Raw genomic sequence first — 21,173 nt, 5'->3', positions numbered from 1 at the left:
TATAAACAGAACTTTTTAAAAAACTATGACAGTTGAATCAGAAAATAGTAAACTAAGTGATTATTATTCAGTAACATTTTACTGAATGTCTAGCAAACTGATATATCTGCCATGTCCCAATACATATGAAAAGATGCACAGTAGTGTATACATTGATACGCTAGTCTAAGTCCTTGGAGAGAAGCAGCGTTCATTAGTGTATGTTATATATTAACATGAAAGTATTTTATTGTGCTAAAAAAAAAATTGTATTTATTGTCCATATTATTTATTAGATTGTATTATGTGATCAAGTTTTAATGCAGTATACCAATGCAAAATTCAGAATAAAGTTTTATCAAGCATTTAAAAATTGTGATTGGAGAAGACATTTGAATTCCCTTTTAATCAAATATCATTATACTGTGCAGATCTTCAGCCAACACTTGACTCAATAAACTAACCAGGGAACAATTTTAATCTCAGAAAAGTCTCATGTTTTTTCGTCTTATTGTATTTCTTCTGAGCAATTTTAGGAGTATAATTTGTGACAAAGTGATACTTAAATAAATCACAAATGAGAATCACGTTTAAACTCTTGAGATATTAAGGGAAACCTTTAAGCAGGTCCTCTGGGTTCCCTTTCTTTTGTTTATTTATTTATTTATTTATTTTGCAAAATATGCCTTTATAATTGTGTGAAAGTTGCAGTTCTAAAAATGAGCCAATATCATTTTCTGGTTTCCTGATTACTCCAAATTTCCAAATGGATCCCAAAATAAGAGTCTCAAGGCCATCCAGGACAGAGTTCTGAATCATCTGCTTGGGCCAGCTGACTTCTTATAAATGAGTTGGTCTTGTCTTGTCTCAGCTTCATTTGAACTCGGGGAAGAATGCGGAGGGCATGCTGGGTGTGGAGTATCCCACTGTGAAGTTCTGAAGTCCCAGCAACAGACACTTCCAGCTATAATGCAGCACCTTCCTCACATTCTGCAACACAAAAATAACTCTGTTAATAATAAATACTGCTGAAAGGGTTGATACAAACATACTTAAAAAAATAAATAAGTGTGTGGTATATATGTAAGGAATTAATGACAAGCATAACACCTCTCAAGTCTTACCTTTCTTCTTCATACTTATTCACAGCAATTTTTTTTTTTACATTTAATGTTGTGGAACTTCGATGAAACACGTTAGCTCCTGTTATCACTTACATTATAGCAGCTATAACCGATTTACATTTGGTTTTTCATCCACCTGCTGTATATTCTGTATACTCAAGCAATAACCAAGACAACTCTGCATGTATACTACAATATACATTCAAATCATCTTTGAGAGCATAAGCCAAAATCGACCCAGCTAGAAAGCTCTAACGATCATCAGACTGTTGTCTAATTACAGGCGTAAATGAAGTTACGTTGGAGAAGTACAGTATCGGGTATAAAATGATACACCTGTATACCAAATAAAAATAAAAATAGATGAATTCATGTCAAATAATTAATATGACCAAATTTTGTAACATTTGCAGATAGGAAAAGCGCATTACCTTTTTATATTTCTTGTACCTCTTTTTCTTTTTTGCTTTCTTCTCGTCCTTTGCTTTCTCTTGGCTCTCATTCTCCTCTAAAGTCAGATATTTCTTTGAGAAAACATACCGCTGATATCTGCTCTCATTCTGCGCTTCATCCCATGTTTCCAGAAGAGATTTAGGCTTCATTCTGTCTTGTAGCTTTTTCCTCTTGTGGCGTTTCCTGCTACATACTGACAAAAACTTTGGATCACAGGGCTGGCCTTTTACACAGTGAAATGGGAGGGTTTACTGGACTGGCTTTAAAGAACATTTTGTTCATCCTGCTATCCTTTTGTAAAGAGGTGAGTTTCGGGACGTTTTAACCCTTAACCTTATCACTGGTCTGAAAATATAGGGAGACATATGGTTAGATAATGTATGAAATTTATATGATCTGTATTGTGATTGGGACTTTTAGGGATGCACAAGACTTAGGGTTGGGGGAACCATGTTACCCCATTTTAGAAAGTCCTGTTTCAGACATTGTACTGGATAAATTATGAGTGGTCCAAAATGTTTGAACCCTTCTGGTCTGTACACTTAGTCCTATAGGAAAATATGACACTTTTCAAGTTCAAGTTCAAGTTGCTTTATAGTTATTTTGAGCAAATACAGCTGGTACAGTACACAGTGAAATGAAACAACGTTCCTCCAGGACCATGGTGCTTTTGACATAAAGTGCACGTGCAAACGTGTGCTAACAACACAACAGAGTACAGTACTACTAAAACAGGACAACAGGCACAGTAAGGGCCAGTGTAGCGCTGAACAGTACACAGTTTTAGTGTGAAAGTGTCCAATATAACAGGCAGTGCAAAAGATAGGTGCCAAAGAGTAATAGTATCATTTTAAAATGGTATAAATGTAAACACAACATGCTATGACTTAGTATCCAGCAGATTAGCTTATACCAAATATGGGCATAGCAGTTATAGCAGTAGCAGCCAGGTAAAGTGTACAATAGTGACAAGAAATTAAATAGGCTATTTTTAAAAGTACAGTAGCAGCAAAAATGCAATAGAGTCAATGCAGGAATGTGCAAATATTGCAATTGGAGTGGGATGGTGTTCAGTTCAGAGTGTGTGTGTGTGTGTGTGTGTGTGTGTGTGTGTGTGTGTGTGTGTGTGTGTGTGTGTGTGTGTGTCAGTCTAGTCCCTAAGTATTGAGGAGTCTGATGGTTTGGGGGAAGAAGCTGTTACACAGTCTGGCTGTGAGGGCCCGGACGCTTTGATACCTTTTTCCAGTTGGCAGGACGGTGAAGAGTGTGTGTGAGGGGTGTGTGGGTCACCCACAATGCTGGTGGCTTTGTGGATTCAGCATGTGGTGTAAATGTCTATGATGGAGAGAAGAGAGACCCCAATGATCATCTCAGCTGTCCTCTATCCGCTGCAGGGTCTTGAGGTCCGATAAAGTGCAATTTCCGAACTAGACAGTGATGCGGCTGCTCAGGATGTTCTCAATAATTCCTCCGTAGAATGTGGTGAGGATGGGAGGTGGGAGATGGGCTTTATTCAGCCTTCACAGAAAGTAGAGACACTTCTGAGCTTTCTTGGCTATGGGGCTGGTGTTGAGGGACCAGGTGAGATTCTCTGTCAGGTGAACACCAAGGAATTTGGTGCTCTTGATGATCTCCACGGAGGTGAAGAAGACTTTTGACCAGACGGGAACCGATATTTTCCTATTTACAAAGTCCTTTCTTTCAGATTGTGGTGAGGTATTGGTGGGCCAAGATGTTTTTTTGACCCTTACATACATTGGTTCATATTGGAACATTGGAATTTTATGCAACATATTATGAAACCTCTAAAGAAGAAGAAGACTTTGGGTCAGTTTGGAGACAATTGATCCTTTTCATTAAGTCCCTTTCTTTCAGACTGTGGTGAGATTTGAGTGGCCCAAGCTGTTTTAGCCCCTTAAACGGTTGCCAACTTTGGTTTATACAGGAAAATTAGGTATATTAGATATATTATACAGGGGGTAAAGTGGCTTAATGGTTAGCATGTTTGCCTCACACCTCCACGATTGGGTGCTTGAATCTCACCTCCACCCTGTGTGCGTGGAGTTTGCATGTTCTCCCCGTGCTTCGGGGTTCCCTCCGGGTACTCCTGTCCCCCCCCCCCCCCCCCCCCCCACCCCCCACCCCATGTCCAAAGACATCATGTGGTGTAGACTGATTGGCATGTCTAAATTGTTCATAGTGTGTGAATGTGTGTGCGATTGTGCCCTGCGATGGGTTGGCACCTAGTCCACGCTGTCCCCTCCCTTGTGCCCCGAGTTCCCTGGAATAGACTCCAGGCTCCTTGTGACCCTGTGTAGGATAAGCAATATAGAAAATGGATAGATGGATGGGTTGATATATTATACACAATATACATCATCCTTTTACGAGTGAAAATGTTTCAAACAATGAGTATTTTTTTCTGTACTAATTACAAAACACAGACAAGGAACAGATAAGGTACATTTGTAAGTGGCCAATTCAATTCAAGTGGCCAATTCAATGGCATTCAATATGGATTAAAGTAGGAGAATAGTGCCCTCTACACATGCAATGCCAAATCTGTAATCATTTAAGGTGGAGCTGCAGATTCAAACAAAAAGCATGTCGAAACCAAGTACAGCTTGGAGGAAGTGAAAGGAAGTGAAATGAGCAGTCAACCAAGTTTTGGCGTCTGGCTCCATTTCAGCTGACTAACATTATCTTCAGTTGTAAGTATGATTTCAGGTTATTAATGATTTGGTTAACAATTTACCTGCTTTGTCAGTTTTGTAGAAATGCTAGATACTGTATGCCTGGGCATGTCTTGTGTGATTCAAATGAATTTCATTCATTATTTATTAAGATAAACCTTCTTTTAAGCTCTGATTATGCTTCCATAAGATGTAAGTCAGTTTGTTTAGTGAATTCTTGACTCAAATTAGTGTTGATTCCTTTTCTACAACAGCCACATTTTTTAACAAACAAATTTAACAAATGAACAAGCCTTTATGTTGATTCATCCAAAGCTAATAACTGTCTATACAGTACAGTATAATTTGTGTAAAGATAAAAAAAAAAGTTTACTTTGTTGAATTCTGATGGTGTGCACGCCATGCTGATTTGACTTCACTCCATAAATGGGGAAGAAACTCGGATTTGAGAAGAATACCCCAAGTTGTCTTCTCAGTTGCTGTGGCATTCCCATTTATTCTGTCAAGAAAGAAGGGTTCACTGAGTTGTGCAAAGATAGTAACATCGCCATCTAGAGCAAATAGTGCAAACAATGGTTTTATGGCGGCTGTGGTTCAGGTGGTAGAGCAGGTTGTCGTAGGCTTGGCATTTTTATTCCCGGCCCACATGTCTCCACATGCCGAGATGTCCTTGGGCAAGACACTGAACCCCAAGAAGCTCTCGATGTCAGGTTAGTGCCTTGCATGGCAGCTCTGCAGCCATTGGTGTGTGAGTGTGTGTGAATGGGTGAATGAGACACAGTGTAAGGCCCTTTGTACAAACCATTTACCATTTTATTTGATATCATTTATTTGAATATTCTATATTTAAAAGAACCATTGTTTGCACTATTTGCTATAGATGGAGCTGTTAATATATATATATTTTTTCCAAAGTCCATTCTAATAAATAAAAATCTTTATAAATAAATTGCATAATTTTCCAATTGTATTATGTAAGAACAAAAACAATTGAAATCGTAATAGAAAATAATTCATAAAGTCGAAAAAATCAAGATCCCATCCATCTCCCGCAATATCTCCAAGCCTTAACCATCACTGATCAGCTGCATTAATCTACACTCTGGGCTAGGAAGAAATCAGACCCAGCCTCGCTTCTTCATACCATTCTGTGTATTTTATTTACAACCGTTGGTGGTTCACAAAAGTCAAGGGAGATCTTAGCCGTCCTAACTCATTTATACAAGCCATCCTGCTGGAGATGGGATGATTGTTTATAGCTGCTATAACATAAGCAATAACCAGAACTCACTCATGGACGTTCCACAACCTTAAAGCAATGAGTGAATTAACAAAATTGTTCAAATCACAGGAATAAATGTGTTATTAATTTATAACACCAACTCCAGATGCCATTTTACAGACACCAGTTTACAAACACCAACTTACAGATGACATATTATTTCATAATATCTTTTCTCTGGAATGTGTAATCCATGTGATTTCCTTCATGAAATTAATAGGAGTCATTTATCCGTTATGGCTGCCCACAGTGTGCAAGCATAGGCCTGTGTAGTCATTATCACCAGTGTTGGTGTCAATGAGGCAATGAAGATATGCATGAGATCTTTTGTATGATAATTGGCTGTAGATTAAACCAACACATGACAAGGTGGAAAGCGTAATCATTTTTATTTTAAAACACAAACCAACAAAGCGTTTTATCATCATTTTCTGTCACCACTCAGAAAGTTGACCCATATGACCAATAATCCACACTTCCTTTTGATTGTGTTGCAACATACAGTTTACACATGACTGCCTAATAATAGTTGGGGGAATTTTTATGGTTTGTTACATGTTACATTTCACTTGCATACAGTATCTCACAAAAGTGAGTACACCCCTCACATTTTTGTAAATATTTGATATCTTTTCATGTGACAACACTGAAGAAATGTCACTTTGCTACAATGTAAAGTAGTGAGTGTACAGCTTGTGTAACAGTGTAAATTTGCTGTCCCCTCAAAATAACTCAACACACAGCCATTAATGTCTAAACCGCTGGCAACAAAAGTGAATACACCCCTAAGTGAAAATATCCAAATTGGGCCCAAATTGTCAATATTTTGTGTGGCCACCATTATTTTCCACACTGCCTTAACCCTCTTGGACATGGAGTTCACCAGAGCTTCACAGGTTGCCCCTGGAGTCCTCTTCCACTCCTCCATGACGACATCACGGATCTGGTGGATGTTAGAGACCTTGTGCTCCTCCACCTTCCGTTTGAGGATGCTCCACATATGCTCAATAGGGTTTAGGTCTGGAGACATGCTTGGCCAGTCCATCACCTTCACCCTCAGCTTCTTTATCAAGGCAGTGGTCGTCTTGGTGGTGTGTTTGGGGTCATTATAATGGAATACTGCATAATGATCATGTTCTGCTTCAGTATGTCACAGTACATGTTGGCATTTATGGTTCCCTCAATGAACTGTAGCTCCCCAGTGCTGGCAGCACTCATGCAGCCCCAGACCATGACACTCCCACCACCATGCTAGACTGTAGGCAAGACACACTTGTCTTTGTACTCCTCACCTGGTTGCCGCCACACACTCTTGACACCCTCTGAAACAAATAAGCTTATCTTGGTCTCATCAAACCACAGGACATGGTTCCAGTAATCCATGTCCTTAGTCTGGTTGTCTTCAGCAAACTGTTTGCAGGCTTTCTTGTGCATCATCTTTAGAAGAAGTTTCCTTCTGGGACAACAGCCATGCAGACCAATTTGATGCAGTGTGTGGCATGTGGTCTGAGCACTGACAGGCTGACCCCCCAACCCTTCAACCTCTGCAGCAATGCTGGCAGCACTCATACGTCTATTTCCCAAAGACAACCTCTGGATATGACGCTGAGCAAGTGCACTCAACTTCTTTGGTCGACCATGGTGAGGCCTGTTTTGGGTGGAACCTGTCCTGTTAAACCATTGTATGGTCTTGGCAACCGTGCTGCAGCTCAGTGTCAGGGTCTTGGCAATCTTCTTATAGCCTATACCAGCTTTATGTAGAGCAACAATTCTTTTTTTCAGATCCTCAGAGAGTTCTTTGCCATGAGGTGCCATGTTGAACTTCCAGTGACCAGTATGAGGGAGTGTGAGAGCGATGACATCAAATTTAACACACCTGCTCCCCATTCACACCTGAGACCTTGTAACACTAACAAGTCACATGACACCGGGGAGGGAAAATGGCTAATTGGGCCATTATGCCCTAAATTTTCACTTAGGGGTGTACTCCCTTTTGTTGCCAGCGGTTTAGACATTAATGTCTGTGTGTTGAGTTATTTTGAGGGGACAGCAAATTTACACTGTTACACAAGCTGTACACTCACTACTTTACATTGTAGCAAAGTATCATTTCTTCACTGTTGTCTCATGAAAAGATCAAATCAAATATTTACAAAAATGTGAGGGGTGTACTCACTTTTGTGAGATACTGTATATCAACATTCACATTTTTATGAAACCTTCATGAAAAACACTCATTAGCTTTGTTGTCCTGTAACATGTTGTTTTTAATCATCTAAAATGAGTTTAAAAGAAAGTAAAAATATAATAATAATAATAATAATAATAATAATAAGCTTCAGTCATTTTCAATCGCACGTGATGGAAAAATCCTGACACTAATCCCACAATGTAATAGATAGTGAAGTTAATTAAAGATTTTACTAGTTTTACTAGTACGGGTGGCTTAATAGCTGATTTTCACCAGGCATAAAATATAAAACAAAAATGTTTAAATGGATCTATAAGATCTGAAAATCTTGATGTAGCATGATTACTGTGTTGCTGTTGTTTTCAGTTATTATTATTTATTTAAACAATGCAGCTCCACTAAACTGGACATTACTGATAATATATTTCAGTACACACACACACACACACACACACACACACGCACACACATACAAATACTAAATTAGGTATAGTATGCGTTATGGTGTATAGGGAGGCGGGACTTCCTGATCCGCAGCAGCGATTGGTCTGCTATATTGGCAGACGTGCTGTCATTGGTTCCTGAGTCGTTCCCATAGTGATACCTCACGATAGTAACCTAAAGCTTTGTCGGGTCCATTTCAGCCGACGAACATCATCTTCAGTTGTAGGTATGATTTCAGGTTATTAATGATTTTGTTGACAATTTACCTGCTTTGTCAGTTTTGTAGAAATACTAGAGACTCTATGCTGTAAAACAGGACATTCGGGATGTGACGCATTTTACTTTCGCTTTCGAATTAGCTGCAATTCAGGGCGCAGTTGCTTGAATGGTGGGTTCATTATTATTCCTAATGAAAAACACAACAACAACAACAACAATACAGTACAAGGACAAACTCGCTTATATTAAACATAGGACTTTTATTGACAAAACGAATAAGCACGGCATACACCATGCTGTAATATTAAATATATAAAAAGTGAAAATCAGCAAACACTGACTATGTTTACATGCAACCGAATAATCCGATGGTAATCCGATTGACAGCTCAATCGGACTGGAAAGCCTTCATGTAAACACCTTTATGGATCCGATTGAGCTCGATACGAATGGTTTATTCCTTTTCTAATCCGATCGATAGGGTTGGGCGATAAGGACTTAAAACTATATCACGATATTTTCTGGTTTTAATTACGATAACAGTATGAGTATAGTGATGATATAAATATAGTACCATTCACCATTGTTTTCGGCTACAAAAAATCCTCAGAAACACAAACACTGATCTAAAAGTAAAACTGATTTTCCGTAACCAAACCAGTTCCAGATTGTAGAGGTGGCTCCTCGTTTAGCGATAAACTCCTCCTCGGCTTCACGTCCGCCTTCCGCCGTACTCGTTTTCGCTCTGCACGTGAGCTGCGAATGGGTTGCAGACCGGGATATCTACCGGGATATCACAAATGATAAGATATCGCCCCATCCCTACCGATCGAGAGGAAACAACTACCCCAAACCCCATGGTTAATTGCTGTCCTCTTAAAAGTACGGTAGTATAAAATATTTGCTGTAGCTTACCGATGGCCAGATGAAGTCTAAGCCCAAAGCACTGGAATCTAGTCCACTTATTAAGTTCCACCACTTTGACAATGTTAGCGCCATTGTCTGATGTGATAGAGACATGATGCTCCTCACAGAGGTCCCATCCAGCCAGTGCGTCTCTCAAGCCCAAGGCTATGTTCTCTCCCCTGTGGTCGTCAGGGAAATAGGATGGCTCCAGGCAGCGGCTTTTCAGTTCAAACTCCTCGTTGACAAAGTGCACAGTTAGGCTTATATACGGTTCAGTCGTCCTGCTCGACCACAGTAATGGTCAGTACAGTAGTGGTTGAAAAGAACGTCGCCACGGCATTTGTTGTAAAGCTCAGGGATTGCAACTTGAGGGAAATAGTTTCACGAGGCCAGCTGGCACCGCTTGTCCAGTGTGTGTATATGGGCTTCATAACTCTTACCAAGCAGTGCATTATGGAGTCGGTGATTTCCTTATATCTCTGTGAAGACTTGTCATATGGCGTGACACTCGTAAACACATCTGTAACTGTGCTTTGTTTTGTTCAGCTGTCTCTTTACTAATCGGGCCTTTCACCCTCATGCGTTCATCATACTTTTCTCTGTGCTGTTATATCAGGTGCTGATATAAATTTGTCGTGTTGCCAGGTGATGTCATTTTGCAAATTTTGCACAGTACCTCTCTCTGCTCAGTTTTGGTTATCCTAAAGCCAAAATATCGCCATATAAAAGAGGTAGCATTTTTTCTGGCCACCAGTTCAGTGTCGGTCTGCTCGGCATCCATCTTCACCTGGTCGCCACGCTGCACACTGGAAACTCACATGGCATGACCGTACGCGCCACACGTGCCACCGCTTAAACTGAGACTGACTGGTTATTTTTTTATTAGCGTCGTAGAAAACGGGCAAACTGCTCTCAGAGAGAACGGGCTGTCACGTCCACACACACACACTTATTTATTTAATAAAATCGCATTTCATATAATCGCACAGGCTGACATCGCGATTGCGATATGATTAATCGTGCAGCACTAATTTTTATGACTATAAAAAAGCAAAACGACAGTCGGGGGGGCGGGGGGGGGGGCTGATGTCGTGGTGGGCAAGTGATGTAATCGGTGTGCGGCTGAACACTGTGTAACACCGACTAACGCGTGCAACACCGGTAACACCAACTATAGTGTGCAAGAACAGGCCTGTGTAGACATTACCAGTGTCAGTGTCGTTGAGGCAATGAAGACATGTGACATCTTTTGGCTGCAGATTACACCAACACATGACAAGGTGGAAGGCGTAATCATTTTTATTTTAAACCACAAACACAAGCGGTTTACCGACATTTCCTGTCATCACTCAGAAAGTTCACCCGTATGACCAATAATCTACACTTCCTTTTGATTGTGTAGCAACATACAGTTTACACATGACTGCCTCATTATAGTTGGGGGAATTCTTGTAGTTTGTTTCATGGCATTAACTCCCTTTTTAAAAAAAAAAATTTATTTCACTTATTTGTATAAATCCTTCCTGAAAAGCACTCATTAGCTTTGTTGTCCTGAAACATGTTGTTTTTAATCATCTAAATAATTAATTACTGAAATTATATTTCAGTATATAGAAATACATAGAAATATTAAATTAGGTATGATATTTGTTATACTGTTCAGGTGCAAATAGACTGATATTCATTGAATTGAATTGAATTATTCACAGTTACAATCTACGATGAATCAGTGTGGAGAAAGTGCTCCTAAAGTTCCCAGGTAAGCAATTTATACTTTACAATATCTGTTAATAATAATAATAATAATAATAATAATAATAATAATAGTTTAACCGGAGAATACTTGATAGAGTCAGACGTGTGGTATTTCTTTGGGATTTCCAGGTTGGACAAGTTGGATGGACCGAGCTGCGTCTCTGTGAAGAGTTCAAATTCAATGTTGGAGCCAATTGCATTTAAAAAAGCAGCTTCTCTCATACAAGGGTAGGAATTTCCACTGAGTTTTCAGAGACACGTTTTTTTCCTGAAATGAGAGACATGATTAATTTCACCAAACTTAAACACGTTTGTCAATAAGGGACAAATATAATAATATAATTAATACATTATGATTACAATTAATTGCTCTACAAAAAGCCTGGCCTGATATCATCTTTGTCTGACTGTGTGTTAATCAGAACTACTTGTCAATCATCACTGCCTGAACCTGTGATTTCAACAACCAAGGACAAAGACCAAAGGTAAGTCATCAGTGTAGCACTGAATTACAACCTTGCTCTTAGTTTCCTACACACTCAGGCTCTGATTTCCTAAGACCTCAAGTAAGGGAGTTGTGTGCACGTAGTGAGGAGCTAATGCGGAAATTGCACACATCAGTATTCAGAACTCAAACATAACTATGGGCATTCGCTTGAGAGATACATTCAATTTCGCAGAAAACAGAGGCATATCTCGCTTAAGTTAAATGTTCTTGTGTGATATCGGCTAAAGCGAGGAGCGGTATTAAATATGCAGTGATTAACGACGAATACAATTAGAGCTGTTCATTCAGCAATACATTGGAAATATGCTTGACTCTTATTAGATCTTTATCTGAATGCTTGTCAACTTCTCATTTATATATCTTCATATTAGTCTGTACCTTTATGATAGCTAATACTGGTATAGGTAGAGAGTGCATAAAGACATTCCTGAGTATGTATTTGTGAATGTAGTATAGTAATTAAAAAGAACAGGACATGGATATGGGAGGATTTTTAAAGAGTGTACCAGCCCTAGAGTCATATTAATTTACACACACAGTCGCCTTGCCTTGAGTCACTTTCACTCACTCGCTTTCAGTAACGGATATGAAGCCTAGAAAACACCGGACGTGAAGTGAGGGTGTACCGGTATATTGCAGGGCACCATGCACAAAAACCTGAACAAAAACATGCACAAAAACACATAAACCTGGAACCTATCCCAAGGGGCATGGGGCACAAGGCAGGGTACACCCTGAACAGGGTGCCAGTCCATCGCAGGGCACAATTAAACACACGTTCACACACTACGGATACTTTTGGACATGTAAGTCAGCCTACCATGCATGTCTTTAGACTGGGGGAGGAAACCGGAGTACCTGGAGGAAACCCCCAAAGCACGGGGAGAACATGCAAACTCCACACACACAGGGCCACGGCAGGAATCAAACCCCCGACCCTGGGGGTATGAGGCTAACATGCTAACCACTAAACCACCATGACCCCCTTTTACTAAATCAAGGCCTCAGAATTACAATTTAGTAGGTTATATATAAACTGTATGCCATATAAATTGTTTCTATCCATCTAGGAATCATGCTGCTGGCTTTGCGAAGTCTGACTCTCCTGCAGTTACTGAAGTAAAGCTGCATTATGAGCATAAAAATAGGCTAAAAGCAAAATTTCAGCACATTTACCATGAACTGACAATACCGGGTCAAGCCACATTCCTGAATGATGTTTACACAGAGCTCTACATCACTGAGAGTGACAGTGGGAACGTTCGAATGGAACACGAGGTGAGGCAGATTGAAATGATATCCAGGACGCAAACCAGAGTAGAAATACCAATCAAATGCAATGACATCTTCAAGCCAATACATGGACACGGCAAACCTATTAGGAGCGTCCTGACAAAGGGAGTTGCTGGCATTGGAAAAACTGTGTCTGTACAGAAATTTGTCTTGGACTGGGCTGAAGGTAAAGCGAATCAAGACATTGGGTTCATTTATCCACTTGCATTCCGTGAACTTAACCTGATGAAGGGAGAAAGGTTCAGTCTAATCAAGCTTCTTCAGTGTTTTACCATGGGTACTCTTGAAGCAACAGATCCTCAGAGTCGCAAAGTTCTGTTCGTCCTCGACGGACTGGACGAATGTCGCTTTCCTTTAGACTTTCAGAACAACCGGAGAGTGTCTGATGCAGCAGAACATGTGTCTCTCGATGTCCTACTGACCAACCTCATCAATGGAAACCTGCTTCCTGATGCTCTCCTCTGGATCACTTCTCGTCCAGCAGCAGCTAATCAGATCCCTCCACAGTGCATTGACCTGGTGAGTGAGGTACGAGGATTTAATGACCCCCAGAAGGAGGAGTATCTCAGGAAGAGAATAAGCGACAAGAAACTGGCTAGCAGAATCATTGCACACATCAAGTCCTCAAGGAGCCTCTTCATTATGTGCCACATTCCTGTCTTCTGCTGGCTTTCCTCAGCTGTTTTAGAGAGAACCATCAGTTCGTTGGATGGCGAGGAAGTTCCCAAGACACTGACTCAAATGTACATACATTTCCTTCTTATCCAAACCAGAACTAAAAACCACAGGTACTCCGACAGAAATGAGGGTCCATCTGATGACGACATGATCGTCAAACTGGGCAAACTAGCTTTTCAGCAGCTGGAAAAGGGCAACCTGATATTTTACGAGGATGATCTCAGGACTTGCGGCATCGATGTCAAGGAGGCTGTGGTCTACTCAGGAGTGTGCTCACAGATCTTTAAAGAGGAATGTGCCTTGACTCAGAGTAAAGTGTACTGTTTTGTGCATCTCAGCATCCAGGAGTTTCTCGCTGCCGTATACGTGTTCCTCATGTGCAAATGCAAGAACAAGAACGTTCTTGACCAGACAAGTTGCACTACAACAGATGCTACCCAGGCACTGATTGATATGCACAGGAATGCCATTGATAGAGCCTTAAAGAGTGAAAACGGGCACTTGGATCTCTTTCTCCGCTTCCTTTTAGGCCTTTCTCTGGAGTCCAACCAGACCCTCCTGCACAGTTTGCTGCCACAGGTTGGACCCAGCCTTCAAAACACAGAAGCGACGGTTGAATACATCAAGATGAAAATAGAGGAGAACTCCTCAACGGAGAAGTCTGTCAATCTCTTCTATTGTCTGAATGAGCTTAATGAGCTCTCTATAGTGAAGGAGGTCCAACGCTACTTGAGCTCAGAGAGTTCCTCTAAACTTTCCCTTGCACAGTGGTCTGCCCTCGTCTTCGTACTGCTGACGTCTGAGACAAAACTTGATGTATTTGACCTCAAGAAGTATATCAGGTCAGATGAAGGTCTCGTGAGGCTGATGTTGGTGGTCAAAGCTTCGGAAATTGCTCTGTAAGTAGGCTGTGTTTTGAATCCTTACACAGATTTATAAAGATCCCTTAAGAACCGATCTCTTCATCGGATTTGCTTTATATTTGGCCGAATTAAATACAGATGAATGTTTTGTTTCTCAGGCTCGATAACTGTGGACTTACTGAGAGATGCTGTAAAGCATTGGGCTCTGCGCTCAGCTCCGATTCCTCCAACCTGCGAGAGCTGAATTTAAGTGGTAACTCTATTGGAGACACAGGGCTGAGGCTTCTTACGGAAGGACTGGGAAACGTCAAAAGTAAATTAAAGAAACTAAGGTAAGAATATTTTGGCTTTCAGACTGATTATTTGATTATCTGGGTAAAGATTCCAGGGCCTGGTATAAAGTATGACATCGCCTAATATGTTAAACAAGAAATATAGCCCCAGGTAGTGATCTACGGGGTCCAAGCACCCTTTGCAAATAGCTCCTCACCTTGATTACTTTGGTTAGTTCATCTCACTGTGTACTTTACATTGTATTTGGTTGACATGACAATTAAGATCTACTTGACTTGACTCTTTCTGCCCCATTGTTTCTGTTCCTTCTTGAGAAATCTTACTGTGCATTTTTGCCAGTGTTCATGTTCCCTGTACTGTGTTACTTCTTGTACTGCCTGGTTTTGACCCTCGCCTGGTTTTCCTCGGTTCTGATTATGGATTGCCCCGTGTGAAGCCTGCCTATGTTTTGACCCATGCTACAGATTTCCCATAATTAAACACAGTCTAAGTTTACCCACCTGCATGTAACAATTTTAAACTACATATTATTAAACGTGCAGTAATTTAATAGTATAGCTGCTAAAAGAGATGCCTACCAGCTACTTATTACCGATAATCTTAGCATATCACGACACATTTTCTTGACACCAGGTATTATACAGTCAATGTTTAACATATTATACAGTCAGGACAGGATTTCACAGAGGTTTTTGTGATTGTTGCGGCCAAAAATGCTCGATTTTGCTGCGTTTTTTTTTTCTTTGTAAATTTGCGATGCGGCTTGCATTTCCGTGAGCGCAAAATCAGGAAATCCTGGGGAGACTAATAATATGATCAAATCTAAGCTTTTCCTGTCTTTGCAGCCTTTCATATTGTAGAATCACACCACAGGGCTGCTTCACTTTGGCCTCACAGCTTCTTCCCAGACTTCCACACCTAAAAGTACTGGACCTGAGTGAGAACAGCTTGAGGCAGACAGGAATTCAATCACTGGCTACTCATCTAAAGAATCCCGAGTGCAAGCTTGAGACACTAAGGTGAGTATGTCTGGTGGTGACTGTAAATGATGGCCAAACGATGTCGCTCACAACTTGGGCAACTGAACTTCATGAATGATTATGCTAGGGTTAAGGTTAATGTGACTAGACTTTGTGGTTTAAATCCCCACGCTCAGACTGAAGGACTGCAGAGTTACTCCGGAAGGAAGTAAAGCACTAGCCTCGGCTCTGATCTCGAATCCGTCACACCTGAAAGAGCTCGACCTCCACTGGAACAATCCAGGAGACGACCCAGGAGTGGAGCAGCTGGCGGCCGTCATGAGGGATCCGCTCTCCAAGCTTGAAGTCTTATGGTAGGAATTTTCTTTCTACATCTACATAGCAAAGCTTTTTGACAAACCTATATGCTATGTGAATGAAACAGTTTGCACTTTTTTTGCGTTTCTTATCTTTTTAGGTTAAGTTATGGCCTGCTCACCAAGAAAACCTGCGAGGCTCTCGCTTCTGTTCTCAGCTGCAGCGCCGCTCATCTCAAAGCAGTGGACCTGAGCGGAAACTCAATCCAGGACACTGGAGTGGAGCTGCTCTCTGCTGGCCTGAGAAGCCCACACTGTAAACTGGAGATACTGAGGTCACAGTCCAACTAAACCTTTCAGTTCACATCTGATGCACTTGTTATACGTTTAACTACAGTACATACTTTCCCAACCTTTGGGATGTATATAGGACATGGAGTTTATCCAGATAAAGTATGTTTATGGAATATTTTACAGTAATAATGCTGTTTTTAATTAAACATCCATTAGGTATTTTGACGTCTCGATTGTTTGAGTTTATTTCTGTGGTTTATCGCTAAAGAAGTTTCTCAGGTGTGTATTATTATAGGTCAGTTGAGCTTGAACGTGTCAGTGAGGCTGGGGAGTGTAGTCCTGAGCAGCCATGTTTGTAGGCCACGGTGTAGCATGGGAATTGGAGTTGGTTGCTGTTTCTGGCACTGACATGACAGTATCTGTAGCTTGTCTTGACTGATAGACCACATTTGGGTTAAGTAAAAAATTCTTTCTGCAGGTTGGCATTTTGTGACATCACAGAAGGAGGAGCTACAGCTTTGGCTTCTGCTCTTACTGCAAATCCTATAACACTCAAAGAGCTGGACCTGAGCGAGAACCCTGTTGGAGACTGTGGCCTGAAAGCACTCTCAAATGTAATAAGGGATTTTAACTGCAGATTACATACACTCAGGTAAAGCGTGCATGCATTTATAAACATCTTTTCCCCATTGGCGTGAAAGTTCTTGAAATGGGAACCTTCTCTGTACTCCTCTGTGTACAGGCTTAGACAGAGCGGAGTCACAGAAGATGGCTGTGCTGCTCTTGCTTCAGCTCTGAGCTTGAATCCCTCCTGTCTGCGAGAGCTGAACCTGGGAAACAACAAACTAACCGAAGCCGCGATAAAAAGTCTTTGCGATGTGCCTGACAATGGAATTTTCCAATTAGAGTGAGAGCTTCACGGTATAGTTTTAAAATGTAAGAATCAATAAAGCAAATATTATACTCCTGACATGCTCTTTCTTACCATTAGACTGAACGAGTGTTGCTTAACTGAGAGCTGCTGCGGTTCTCTGGCGTCTGTTCTCCTGAATGAATGCTCAAGCCTAAAAGTATTGAACCTGGGAGGAAATAATCTGCAGGACTCAGGAGTGAAGACTCTTTGTGGCGGAGTAGGAAGTCCAAACTGCAAACTGGAGATGTTGAGGTACTGTAATGTGTTGCTTAACAATAATACAGTTAAAAAAAATAAAAGGAACCATGATGAATGTAAAAAAAAACTGCCATTTCTTATTGTAGGCTCTTTAACTGTGGAGTCTCTGAGAAAGGCTGTGAATTTTTAGCATCAGTTCTGAGTGGAAAGCACTCAGTCTTGAAAGAACTGGACCTTAGCGGAAATAACCTTAAAGACACAGACACAAAGCTGCTGAACGTCTTAATCGAAGATCCAAGCAACAAGCTAGATCAACTCAAGTAAGTATTCCTTTCTTAATAAAGAAGGATGTGTTAAGTAAGGAATAAAACTCTTGGAGGCATGCCGTTATAGGAAAACAATCAAAGACTGAGTGGTGTGACTCCGCAACAACAGCATGTCTCGGAGTGTTTTATTCTCGTTATACCACAGCCACTCGCCAATTTTAATTTATTAAAGAATGACAAATGCTTTTTAACTGTTTGTGGTTACATTTAATATTGTGGCACATCTGTGAAGCAGATTCATTCTTCTTATTACTTATGTTACAACAGCTATTTGCCACGATTTTCCCTCGAACTAGCGCTGTAGCATGCAGCGTGCTCGGAAAACCGCGAGCTCGAAGCGCGAGTTCTTAGCGAACACACGCTTTTGGGTCTTCCGTGACACTGACTTTGTTTACTTTCGACACGTGCTTTTGTTATGGTTCATGTCCTGTCTAGGCCCCTGTATTGTCATCGGTTGTTTCCCCGTAGGTGACTCATCATTGTTCTCAGCTGTCTTGTGTTTCACCCCGATTGCGCTTGTCATTTAAACCCCCGTGTCTCTTTGCACTTCGCAAAGTATTGAGTGTTATCACCGTACCAAGCGCTTGTACCCTGTTCCTCGTTATGTTTCATGTTCTTTGATCTCGTTTCTCATTTCTCGTTCTCGATTCTAGCCTTGCACAGTTTATGCCAGTTTGCCAATCGCCTGACCCGTTGCCTGTTTCCTGACCTCGCTGTTGTCTCATGTTTTGGATTTGTCTGCCTGTCTTTCTGTATTAAAAGCTCTTTTCTGCGCATGCATCCGTCCTAACCTTCACAACGTTTAAAACATGACATATTAACAATCGTCCCCTCAACAGCCTCTCTTTTATTTCTTGAAGTTAATAAGATGGGGGGAAAATGCAGTTTATGTTACTTAGAAACTGGAAATCTGTCCTGAATACTTTCTCATGGAGGAAAATGTACTGATATTTACAAAGCTCTGACACTGAAGACTCCTTCCGTAAACACGAAGCAAATGTCTCCTTACTGAAAACTTCACATTATCAGTATTTATACTCTTTATTTTTTTAAATAACAGCACATTAAACTGCTTATTATAACACTGAGATTATGTGGGGTATTTGCCATATGAACTCCCCGACTTAGCGGTTACTATAGAAACCATAATGTGCCAGAACGAGTGCAGTCATATAGTATAAACCTGAATTGCTGCACCACTGCCAGAAAATTATAATCACCTTCTGACCAATCAGATTCGAGAACTTAATAGCACTGTGGTATAAGTTCTTTTAATTATGACATTTTTTTGTGAACTAGAAAAATTATCATGCTGATGTTTTAATATTATATTATATTATTTATTTTTTATTTAACTTTTTCAACGAATTGTTTCAGTGATGATGTATTGTTCATAAATGCATTCTATTTTTTTTTCTTTTCCCCAGCTTATACTGAACAACCCAAGAAATGCAATCATGCTGTAATAAGGAGAAAAATAGTCATAGAGGACTGTCATATCTGACAGGAAACAGCCTGTGGTCATAATTATACAGTGCCATCCACTAATAATATTGGCACCCTTGGTAAATATGAGCAAAGAAGGCTCATGTGAAAAATGTGAAATGTGAAAAACTGTCTTTATTGTTTAACCTTGTGATCTTTTGTTAAAAGAATTCACAAAAATACTCTGCCCTCGTGGATATCAAACAATTGCGAACACAACACAGGTTTATTTAAAAAAAAAAAAATTGTCGAGGGCACTGTATATCTTTTAATGTTATATTTATTTATTTATTTATTTATTTAGTTGTTTTTTGAGTGACATAATATTGTATGTGATTTTCATGTTTCATATAGGAACTCCTTTAGTCACTCCTGTCTTCACAGTTACAGTGACTACTCCACTGTTTGTGCAATAGATTTAAATGCTACATGATCAGTTATGGTCAGTTTTTTTTTTTTTTTAAATAGTTACTTCAGACTGAATTATATAAATATTTTCACATTTTGTTTTAGTATATAAGATATATTAGCAAAAACATTTTGACAGACGTCTGTATATGTATAATTCGGTGAATGTCAGTGTAACTTTTGATTTATATATATATATATATATATATATATATATATATATATATATACACACACACACTTACACATATTATATATATATAAACGCACATGGGTGCCGCCCACGCGCCCCTCCTGGTACCGTCACATCGTTTTCTCAGTACTGTACCGGCGCGTACTGACCGAATGCTTACACGCTCAAAGTCCCTGTCTTTTTGCGCTTTTATGTAAATAGGGTTGGTTTGTATAACACCCGGGAAAATATAGATTTGCGTGTCACAAGTAACAGAGACCTTCCGGCTGCTGATTTGATATGTTTTAAGATATCAATACTGTCAAGAAAACACAGATACAACACTCTTCTCTTGAATGGATACATTTATTAGCTTTATTTAATAATATACCATGCAGTAGCAGACAATGAGTAATTTAAGTGGTTGTATTTTATATTTCACTGCATTCTGTTCAATTCCTGAATGTTTACTTCAGCCGTTACACACCAGACTGTCTGGGAAGACTTTTTATTATGTTGGTACTTTTTTAAAAGATTTGTTTCATTTTATCATTTTATTAATTTATTGTCTTTTGCTATTATTTTATTAGTTTGTCTTGAATAATTGCTTAAGGACTTTAAAATATTGCTGTTGGTTTCTAAAGCACTGAATGGTTTGGGGCTAATATATATTTCTGATCTACTGGTACATTATGAACCATCCAGACCTCTGAGGTCGTCTGGAACACGTCTGCTTTCTGTTCCCAGAGTCAAAACCAAACGTGGAGAAGCAGCATTTAGTTTTTATGCTCCACATATCTGGAACAAACTCTCAGTTCTTTTAAATCAAGACTGAAGACTTTTCTTTTTGCTGCTGCTTTTAATTAAATCACCAGGGTATTTGAATTAATATCTTGTGCTGCACCATTACCTTTTTTTTTTTTTTTTTTATTTTTTTTATATATTTTTAATGAACTCATTTTGAATGCCTTTTCTTTTAAATGTTGCTTTTATGTTTTATGTAAAGCACTTTGAATTGCCTTGTTGTTGAAAATGTGCTATACAAATAAATTTGCCTTGCCTTGCCTTAAACGATGTTTCATAAGAAGTTATTAATGGCTTAATGTCATTGTTTTGTTGTAATATTTAGATATAAGCACTTACAATTTTGTTTTATTATGTTGGTAGAAATCCCTATGGTTACATGGCATATATCAGATCATATTATACTGTATATGATATGGGTGGAGGGCAGTGGGGGCCCACATCGATATTTTCTCAGGGGGCCCAGAACTCCCGAGCTGCGGCCGTGTTAGAGACTGATCTAATATTTAAATTATATCAAAATGAAGAAATGAAAGTCCACTTTGTCCCCATCCATTAAACACCAACAACAAAAAAAAAAAACTATAGCTAGAATCAATTTTTCACTTAACACAG

The 21,173-nt window shown here is 39.8% G+C and overlaps 2 protein-coding genes across 3 annotated transcripts; one reads left to right on the top strand and one right to left on the bottom strand.

Annotated features, from left to right (window-relative positions):
• Nucleotides 1–203: 203 nt before the first annotated feature.
• On the bottom strand, nt 204–1,763 carry si:dkey-126g1.9 (uncharacterized). Its single transcript, XM_047160377.2, has 2 exons — nt 1,535–1,763; nt 204–969 (listed from the first exon to the last, which is right to left on the bottom strand). The coding sequence occupies exons 1-2, from the start codon at nt 1,703–1,705 to the stop codon at nt 853–855; spliced, it is 288 nt and encodes a 95-aa protein (XP_047016333.1). The 5' UTR covers nt 1,706–1,763; the 3' UTR covers nt 204–852.
• A 2,305-nt stretch (nt 1,764–4,068) lies between these two features.
• nlrp12l (NLR family pyrin domain containing 12-like) lies at nt 4,069–20,352 on the top strand. Of its 2 annotated transcripts, none has more exons than XM_017488062.3 (14): nt 4,069–4,267; nt 11,001–11,050; nt 11,176–11,274; nt 11,469–11,531; nt 12,625–14,424; nt 14,547–14,720; nt 15,528–15,701; nt 15,839–16,015; nt 16,120–16,293; nt 16,731–16,904; nt 16,995–17,159; nt 17,244–17,417; nt 17,510–17,683; nt 19,117–20,352. In XM_017488062.3, the coding sequence occupies exons 2-14, from the start codon at nt 11,013–11,015 to the stop codon at nt 19,124–19,126; spliced, it is 3,396 nt and encodes a 1,131-aa protein (XP_017343551.1). In that variant the 5' UTR covers nt 4,069–4,267; nt 11,001–11,012; the 3' UTR covers nt 19,127–20,352. The 2 variants fall into 2 exon arrangements, with proteins under 2 accessions (XP_017343551.1, XP_017343550.1); XM_017488061.3 differs by lacking the exon at nt 4,069–4,267 and adding an exon at nt 8,293–8,392.
• The last annotated feature ends 821 nt before the right edge of the window (nt 20,353–21,173 follow it).

The sequence above is a fragment of the Ictalurus punctatus genome, chromosome 15 (genome assembly GCF_001660625.3).
Source record: "Ictalurus punctatus breed USDA103 chromosome 15, Coco_2.0, whole genome shotgun sequence".
NCBI lineage: Eukaryota > Metazoa > Chordata > Actinopteri > Siluriformes > Ictaluridae > Ictalurus > Ictalurus punctatus.
Note: the sequence above shows the minus strand (reverse complement) of the source record. Positions and strands in the feature narration are given on the sequence as shown.